The 10,070-nt window shown below is 42.9% G+C and overlaps 1 protein-coding gene across 1 annotated transcript in view; it reads left to right on the top strand.

Moving 5' to 3' along the window:
• Positions 1–2,641: 2,641 nt before the first annotated feature.
• The window catches only part of LOC121836470, a 29,689-nt gene continuing 22,260 nt past the window's right edge, over positions 2,642–10,070 (top strand). The window contains exons 1-2 of the mRNA XM_042291372.1: positions 2,642–2,767; positions 6,757–6,911. Coding sequence (XP_042147306.1) covers positions 2,642–2,767; positions 6,757–6,911 — 281 coding nt within the window. The remainder of the gene's footprint in view (positions 2,768–6,756; positions 6,912–10,070) is intronic.

The following is a 10,070-nucleotide window of genomic DNA, read 5'->3' as shown; positions in this document are numbered from 1 at the left end:
TTCGAGTGTAACTCGCAGTCACCCTGAACAAGCGTCCCAAAGGACTCAAGTACCTGACATATCACTTTTAAATTTTCTCGTCAGTGGCAGCGTTTATGATACTGTGCATTCTGTCCAACCTTCAACCAAGCTGAGCCGCCGAAATCTCTTACCATACTATCATTCTCGAGATTTTCGTTTCAGCAGGAATTACTTAAAAGCCCAGAAATCACAACAACCAAAATCAGGATTTAGCTCGGATTCAGTGGAGCTGTTTATGACATTTTTAGCGTTTCTAACTTAATATCAGCGTCTTTCAAGCTGTACGAGAATGATAATAATGTTAGAGATATGTCTGCAGCTCATCCAGGTTGAAGGTTGGACGGAATGCACAGTACTGACATTGGCGGGACATTTTAAAAGTGGTATGGCAGGTATTTGGGTTCTGTACGGCACGTGTTCAAGGTGACTCCGAATTACACTCAAATCTGTGTAACCATAGAATTGCTCGAAAATTTCGATCACTAGGCAGCTGAGGAAACACCGTCCCCATGATTCGTGGCGTACGGGACGAGGCGCTTGGGGGATATAGCAAATTGTCTATTCGGTCGTAATGTTAACACTTTGAAATAATTAAGCTACATTGAAATCCTCGTGAAAACTAGCACAAATAATCTCAAACTTAAGCTTGTCAAAGCTGAAGTTTAGGATTATTTGTGCTAATTTTTAGCTCGCGAACAATGAGTCATTCACAGTTTGCTAACAAAGATTTTTTTTTACTTTCTTAACTTTTTAATATATTGAAAACCGGCCGCCTCATAAGTATGTATATGCGCCAGATAAGTCTGTATATACGCCATATCAGGCTGTATATATGCCAGATAAGTTTGTATATACGCCAGATTAGTGTGTATATACGCCATATCATGCTGTATATACGCCAGATAAGTCTGTATATACGCCAGATAAGTCTGTATATAGGCCGTATATAATCATATAATGTTTGATATGGCCAGATATGGCCCAGATATAAGATTTCCATACGGGTGGCATCTTACTGGTGTCATGCCCCATGTCATGTATTTAATGCATGTGACGATTGTGATTCGCTAAAGGCCTTTACGTTAATGCACTCATCACAATTATTCTCGAAGACATCTGGCATCAGGCCGCCCTTTGATTTTTGCTAGAGTGATGATATGCTTGATTTGAATATTCTGAAGTTTAACTACTTCAGTTACCGAGATGATTTACTTCTACAATACATGCCAGATACGCGATAGTTGGTTGGTGCTTTTGGTTTTAGATATATTCTATTATCCCTACCTGGTATGCCTCAAAAAGGGAATCACAGTGCAATAGATGGCCAGCAACACTTGGGGGTTTACCAGATACTGTTTAAAGCAAGCGAAACTTTTCTTTAATACAAATAAGAAACAATAGTACATCGGTGAATTTGTTAGAGACGTTCGCTTTCAGTTCAAGTGTTGATGGAGCGGGCTTCCGATTTTTTCACCATATTTACGGCAGCGTCGAAAACTTCACTCGAAAGAATTCGCAGCAGTTAGAAAATTGTTTGCCTTGGTGTGTTTTGGATACCCGCGAAAGTTTTTTTTAAATTTTTATTACAACCGGCCGTTGTATTACTGCTACCTTTAGCTGCGATTTAAAGGTAATTATGAAGGGGCGTAGTAGAAATTCTACAACGTAGTCCCGTGTGTTAACATTTATATTTTACCATGTTTTATTAAACTAGACAAATGCATTCGTCCTACTGTATGGAGGACGAATGCATTCTTTAAATTCTAAAGCAAAATAATCGAACAGACATTCGTGCAACGCCAAGTAACAGTTCTTGATCAAAACAAGTCCGCCAAGTTATTTTATTGGTCGTGGTGTTGCTTACGGGTCGCGCAAGCGCTCGATGCTTGCCTCCTCTATACTGGTTACCGCTTCCTTTAGAAGGACATGCACACCATTGGGGAGGCGGCCACCGGAACGAAAAAACAAAACAAATAGTTGACATCTTTCGCCATCTGGAATATAGAACTGAAAATCTATTTGAGTTCTATCTGGATTTCACGCGTTCATAAATTTTCCGTTTGTCTGCAAACTGGAGTTAAGGTTTCCAGAAACAGTTCAAATGAAATTTACATTTCCCTAATCTAGATAGTGAAAAGAGGTACTGGGTTCTTCGGTAGGGTAAGCTTCATAAGTTACCAGCTGGAGGTACGGCTTGTTTGGAAACGAGCGTTCCATACCGCCTGGCTACGGTGGTCTTGAAAAAAAAAATCCTAAACCCCAATTCCCAGCAAAGTACCCGCAGCTTTTTGAAACCGACTGCATAGAGATCGTATCGTCGTAAATTGAATCGCATGCACAGGAAATTACTTTGTGATAGTGTATTACAGAATGCTTTTAACTCAGTTCTGCAAACCCCTGAAGTTACAAGCAAAAACCAACAAAGGCGGAATTTTGAAATTAAAAAAAGTCCTTGGAGTTAATAACGTTTTTTTATATATATGTGTGAATGAGGGTCATGCGAACGAATAGTATAGACAATAGATTAGAGATAAAAGTTTAGTTATAAAACCCAACGCTAACCTGATTGTGGCATTCCCAGGGAAAGCATCGTGGACGGCCGCTTTGGAGAGACTCCACCATGGCAAAAGCTCTTTTTATCGGTAGTATTGCTGCCGCCGTTCTTCTGACTTCCTTGTGCAGTGACGTTCGCCCGCCCTATCCAGAACTGAACCCAGCACTGGGCAAGTACCAGAACGCTATGGATGTACGTCTAGTCCAACATTACGTCTCACTCATACCTGATCTCTCGTAGACTCCTGCATGTCCGCTATAGGATTATGCGGTCGGGTCGAAAATAACAGGTCTTCCTTTGACGCGTTCGATCAATCAGGCGAGCGATTGGTGTCATGTTCCGATAGCCATGCGTATCCCTTGTAAACGCGATTGGACGTAGTTTTTTTTTCCATTGTGGCTGCACGACGTTCGGAATATGGCATCAATCGGCCATCTCTTATTGGTAGAACTTATAATGAAAAATCCAACTATTGGTGTTTGACGTCGCTATCTGTTTCCCTTTAGGAATTTTTATAGGGTGTGTTTGAAACGCTGAGCAACAATGAGGCTGAACACGGGTGTGCGTTCTCTAATGATGCTTTAAAAAAAAATATGAAACTGTATTTTCCGATAGGGAGAAATGAAAACTTGCGTAATCCTTTTAAGTTGACTAGAACTTAGGTAAACATCGCGCCGAATTGCGTGCAACCATGCTTAGTTTTTTGCCTCCTGAAGCTAAAAGATTATCATAAGAACAATAGTGCGGCGGAACGTTCAAGTATGGGGAACTATACTCGGCAAACAGAAATGGCACATAACACTTCACCGCTCTGGCTGTGCTCACTGTAGTTAATGACAGCTTAAGAAACGCAGGGCGTGGCTTATTATGTTCAAATACTTCTTGTTTTTTTATTGGTTCTTCGGCGTTGCTATCGGTTAATTCTAAAATCTCATTGGCTGCCGAGAACCTATAAGAGTTCGGTTCTCGCTATGCCTTGGGTTTCTTAAGTTTTGTTTCATTAGTGCACTCCGAATTGGAGAGAACACCACCTTGAAAATATCAGGCCATGCTGAATATTATCTCATGCCATTTGATATAGGAAAGGGGGGGGGGGGGAGCTCTTCGGAGTCAACAAATACGAGGTAGTCTGAAAACTATTCTTATCTACTGTGTCAAAGCAAACAGTAATGAAGTCAATCTTCGGAACAGAGCAACTTAACCTAGACAATACAAAGCCGTCTCGCACCCTCCTCTTACTCCGTGAAGCACCATCGCAGTACGACGGCGAGGACACGTCAATTTTGCCGTGCCCAACGACGATGCTAATTTAATAAGAGTCCTAGCCAACCGCAGACACGGCGCTCTTATTCAGCCTTTGCCCATTATCGACCTTATTGTGAGTACGGTGCCTGGAGCGCGTCTCCGACTGGTGTGTTGAGCGTCCTATTTCACCCATGCATCGAAGGTGGACGCGAAGTGGAAGCAAATGACGGCATAACAGCCGGAGTGCTAGGCCGTCGGATGCTGCGATCCTGCTGGCTGGTGGCAGAAGTCCCGGACAAAAGTACGGGAGAACGTTATTGTCGTTGTCATCACGGCATTCCAACTGCTGACTGCCAAAGCTTCAGTGGGGTGTCAAGCTGGACAGTAACATGCAGCAAAACATTCGTCTGCGCCATATCCACCACCGCTGCGGTTACACCGGCGCTATCGCGGCCGGCGACGGGATGGTACTTCCATGAGCTTATCAGGCAGACATTGAGGAAACACATTTTTGGGACTCGCTAAATACACCATTTGGCCACGCGTTCCAGGCACCATAGGTAGGCTGAAATAAAGAACTTTTTTAACCTTTTGGTATTTTTCGAGTTCATTTGGCCGGGTATCGGTCTGTCGGCATGTTAGGAAGTATGCACTGCGGTCGCATCGTTCTGGAATTCGGCGACGTAGTAACGAAGAATATTGTGAAGTTCGTTGCGCCGCCACTAGGGTCGATAACTTTTGAGAAGGGTCGATGATGGAGCATCAAAAGTCATAATAGTGTTATATACGTAGAAGTGCCTTTTTCTCATATTTGTATTTTGATGCTGATAGTACCGGATGGGCCACACTTTCCAGCATGTACAGCGCTTTGCAGTTGATGCGAACAGGCCATACGCGCATTTTCTAATATTGCTCCCAAATGGTATTAAGTACTCTGCCTTATACAAACATTGTCGCCCTAAATAAGCACGATCTATAAATCAATTAGGTTTCACAACATCATTCGATTTGTGAGAACATAAAACAAGCAGGCTATTGCCTCTTACCGATAATGTTGACGGAACTGAACAATGTAGTCGGTATATATAACATGCAATAAAACATGCGTTGACGTCTCGTGACCAATTTTATCGGACGTTTGGTCAATGGTATATTAGTTTTGTGATACGGCTTCACGTATTGTTTCTGAATATCTGTAAAATATAGTTTGTTGAAGGTTAAGAATAGTAGATCAGGGTCCGCTTGAAAAGCCCGCCACTTTTTTCGCTGTAGCGGCGTGAAAGACGGTGGGGAGGAAAGTTGAGAAGAGAAAACTAGTAATATGGCGAACAGGGCGGTTTTGAGCAGTGTTGTACACGTTCCTCAAGAAGAGGAATGAAAGCTCGTTCCTTCTTCATTCCGACTTTTGGAACGCGTTCGCGTTACAGTTTAAAAATTGGAACTATTTTTACATGTAGATTAATTTTGTATCTTGCTAATTACCATCTTTAGTTAGTTCAAACGAACCTCGTATATATATATGTATATATATATATATATATTTGATTCCTGACGAAGGCCGGACTCCCCAAAGGTGGCAATAGACCCGTCGGTTTCTGCTGTTTCCCCAAAGGTTATATATATATATATATACCATCATCAAACGGCTACATACGAATATCGATGCCGTGATGGAAGGACGCCAGGAGAAGAAAACAACCGGAAGCAACGTTCCTTTTGTTGATTATTTACCTTTTAAATTCAACCTTTCATCATTATGTTTGTGGTAGACTAATCAAAGGAGCCAAACGTACTGTGAGCCGCGAAGGAGCGGATTTAATTTTATTACTCTTTATTAAAGGGTTACCTACATTGCACACGCGTTTTACAACAACCTCACACTTTTCCATCTAACAAAGTCTCCTGTTTGAACTTAACAACATTTGCTTCTCGATGTTGCTGTCCGCAAGAAGAGTAAGTGGAGAAATGGGTAAGGGTTTTGGAAACTCAGTCTTGAAAGCGACCGGTCCTTCTCCGTGAATATCATATTCGTTTTTCAGTGTGAATGTGGGGGAGAAGCCGAGAGGAAATAAAGGTTAACTTTTGTGTATCCTTTGTATTCCCATCATTCGAGCTACAAGGTTGCGTTCAATGTCTGGTAACCTGGTCTTTTGCTGCAACAGTAGGTCTCTTAGTGAAAATTCAGTAATGGCTGCAGTCGGCCATACATTTCTGGATGTGTGAAGATTCGCATTCTAGGAAGCAAAGAAAGTAGCCGAGTCTGGGACGTCTTTTTTAATGTTTTTTTTTCTTCGAATTGTGTTTTGTGCCGCAATGTAGGCCACTGATAAATAAATTTATATCCACCAGCGCGCCTGTTCCCGACTTGTACCATACCAGGACCCCACAAAATAAACCCTAAAATAACAAACAAAAAAGCTGCAGGGATCCTGCTCTTCGTAAATATATTCTTTTTATACTTCTTTAGAGTTTCCCCCTTAGAAATTAAATAAAAATGCCATCACTACACAAATGCAAAAAAAAAACGCCCTCTTTTTTTGTTGTTTTTGGTAAAAAAAACGAGACAAGTTCCTGCTCAGTTCCACTGATAGCAGATGGAATGGCGTCGCTCCCTCGTTCCTCCAGAAAGGAACGCGTTCAAGGAACGGGGTTCTTTGCAACGCCGTTCCGCACAACACTGGTTTTGTGGAAGGAGCTTGTCATGATATTCTAAAACTGTAACATGCTACATAATGTAGGATATGCTACAGGATATTACAGTAGCACTATAATACTCTATAGTATATTACTGTAATATTACTGTTACTAAAATTGCAACGTACCATAAGATATTTTTCCATGCGGAAAAATACCCGCAAAACAAATAAAGAAAAAAAAAATGAAAAACAGCGTATGCCACAGCTTTTTTTTTTTTTTTTTTTAATCCTTTAATGCAGTGCTTACCGATTCAAGAGACGTGGTATCCGGTGTACCGAAACTACGAGAGTGACCCAGCATTCGGAGGCAAGGAAAAGTGCGGCCGATTTTCCAGCCTTGGTCCCGCCGAAAATGGGTCCTTCCCAATGTTATTCGAACATGGGCAGAGTTCACTGTAAGTATAAGTTTGGAAACTTCGAATACGTCTTCGAAAATATAGATAGACGTTTGTGTATCCTTTTACTTTCGATTGTGTTTTTTTTTTTAAATATTAGTAGAACATGAGCACAGTGAAAACATGAAAATGACCAATACAATTCAGTAGTTGCGATGATGGATCAGATGGCGAGTAGTATTAAACTATTAAGTGCGATAAAGAGAAATTGAAAAAAAAAACTCGCATTTAAATCTTTTAAAGGCAAATATAAAGTGCGGGACAGCTGCAAACCTCCTTAATAGAATACTGCGTTCTGCGTGTAGTTCTCCTATAAACTCATATTAAAAACAGGAAACGATGATCTAGTTGTGTGTGGTATAGTAATCGATGGTCGTGAAATATTAGCAGCATTGAAAACATTGTTTTTTCAGGAGAAACTTGGTCAGAAGTTTTGAAGTGTCAAAACAGTAAGGCATAATTTTATCTAAAATTGCGAATCGAAACCACTCTTCGTTAGTGTCCAGTTCTTTTATTTCGAGAATAGAGGGAACGCAAAGCAACTCCACAAAGAAGAAAAAATCATATATGTATACGTATATGTATATATATATATATATATATATTGTTACGTTGTTCTGGCACCAAGGAAAGCGATGTCCGTTCGCGGTTCGGCTTTTAATTGGAAAAGACCGCCCGCCATCTTCTTCCTCGTAGCAATTGCCCGGGAAAAAGCGTAGGTCGTCCCGACCGAAGGGTGCATGCATTGAGGGGGATGGAGAAGGGTGATATGGCTTGGATGGGGGATAGTACGGTTTCATGCGGCTGACGTGGACAATGTCTGTTGATGTTCGACGGCGAGCGTGGAGGAGTTGCCGGAGTTCCACTCGGTAGGTCACGTCTGAGATTTGGGCGATGATTTTGTAAGGCCCGGCATATCGATGAAGCAGCTTGGTTGCTTTGCTTAATTGTCTAGTGTGGTAGCCTTATCCAAACTAAGTCGCCGGCAGAACACCTTGAAGGCCGATGGGTGGCGTTGCACTGCAGGGATTGTCTTTACTGCAAAGCGCGGGTACGTTCACGTGTAAGTTGGCGTGGTTCCTCCGCTCGACAAATCATTTCGGCAGCGCTGGGGGAGATCTGGGTGACATAATCGCGGGAAGGAAAAAGTGTGTCTAGCTTGGATACTTGGAAACGGTTATAAAAAAGAAAAAAAAAAAAGAGAATATCCGTGCGTGTCGTGAACTGCAGTGTTAAAAGCTTATGTTTAAAATGGAAGTACTGCGTCCCAGCGGCGTTGGTCGGCATGGACAGACATGGACAGCATATCTGGAAGTGTGTGATTGAATCGTTCGACCATGCCATTTGTTTGAGGGTGGTACGCAGCCGTAAATGTGTGCACAGTGCCGGAAACATGCAAACGATCTTGAAAAATCTGAGAAAGGAAAGCGCGGCCAAGATTGCTGATCCGCTAGCGAGGTGGGCCATGCTGAAAAATGACCTGAGAAAGAAGAAATGTGGCAATCTTTTGTGGTTGTACCATGAGGCGAATGGCAAGTTTCAGCGTACCGCGAGAAATGATCGATTGCGACAATCACCCAGCGGTTGCCTGAGAACGATTTAGGAAAGGGACCGAGCAAGTCAATGCCGACTCGCTCAAACATATAGTGAGGTGGTGGCAGGGATTGAAGGAGACCGGCTGGCAGCTGGGTAGGCTTTTTCCGCCGCTGTCACTTGACGCAGGATGTGTCTGTCGTATTTGAAGACATCACTATACATACCTTTCCAGTTAAAGATGGTGCGGGCACACAGGTACGGTTCGTAAACACCCTTATGACCGTCAGTAGGGTCGTCATGCAATGCCAACTGAATATTCGATTGGAGGTGTCTGGGGACGACGAACAAGAGATCAGGACCGTGTGGACGATAGTTTCGGCGATAGAGTATGTTATTCTGGAATATACAAAGGCGGGTTCCCCGTTTGTCCCTCTGAGTTAGGTGAGGGTGTCGAGAGCAGCAATAATCTTCTGTGGTTTGGGGTCCTACTGCTGTTCACTGCCGAAATCAACGGAGGATGTTAGGGACACTGCGGCAGCAAGTGCTCCATGTTTTTCGGGGCAGGTATCAACTGGATTCCAAGACAGCCAGTCGGATGTTTCATGCTTCTTTCCAGATTTGTAGCAGATACTGGCGCAGTACACTTGCATCTTGAACGCCCATCGGCCTAGGCGTGCGCTTAGATCCTTTAAATTAGCCAACCAACACAAGGCATGGTGGTCGGTGATTTCCTTAAATGGACGTCCAAAGATGTACGGTCGAAACTTTGTTATAGCCCAGATTACAACTAGGCATTCTTTTTCTGAGATGGCATAGTTTATTTCGGTTTTTGACAATGATCGGCTGGCATATGCGATGACATGGTCGTGGCCTTGACGCTTTTGAATTAGAACGGCGCCTAGTCCGAAACCGCTCGAGTCTGAGTGTATTTTGGTATCGCCTTGCGGATCAAAATGGGCTAACACGGGCTGCGTTATTAAAGCTGCTTTTAAGGATAGAAATTTCTCGTCTTGAGTTTAGCAGCAAATAAATGGTGTATACTTTTTAAGAAGGTGGTTGAGGGGCGCAGAGATGTTAGCAAAACCACAGATGAAGCGACGAAAGTACGAGCACGGACCTGGAAAAGGCCGTAGTATTTTGGGGTTTGTTGGACGAGGAAAATGAGATACGGTGTTGAGCTTGTCGGGGTCTAGCTTTATCTTCTGAGTATCGACAACATGACCGAGTATCATGAGCGTCTGAGCGCGGAATTCGCACTTCTTGAAATTCAACTGCAGGGAAGCATTGCGGAAACACAAGATAACCGCGCGGTGTCGAGATAGAGGCTCATGGAAGTTGGAGGAGTACACTACCACATCGTCTAAATAGCACAAATACGTCGTCCATCTTAGGCCACGTAATAAGGTATCCATCATTCTTTCGAATGTGGGAGGGGCATTGCAAAGCCCAAAGGGCATTACGCGGAACTGCTAGAGGCCATCAGGTGTCACAAAGGCTGTTTTTTTCTCTACGCTTTTTGTCTACACTAATCTGCCAATAACCATAGCGCACGTAGATTAATGAAAAGCACCGGGAGCCATATAGTGTAAAAAGGCCATTATCTATACGTGGCAAAGTTTTGAC

The sequence above is a fragment of the Ixodes scapularis genome, unplaced genomic scaffold (genome assembly GCF_016920785.2).
Source record: "Ixodes scapularis isolate PalLabHiFi unplaced genomic scaffold, ASM1692078v2 PGA_scaffold2__306_contigs__length_199485367, whole genome shotgun sequence".
Taxonomy (NCBI): Eukaryota; Metazoa; Arthropoda; class Arachnida; order Ixodida; family Ixodidae; genus Ixodes; species Ixodes scapularis.
Note: the sequence above shows the minus strand (reverse complement) of the source record. Positions and strands in the feature narration are given on the sequence as shown.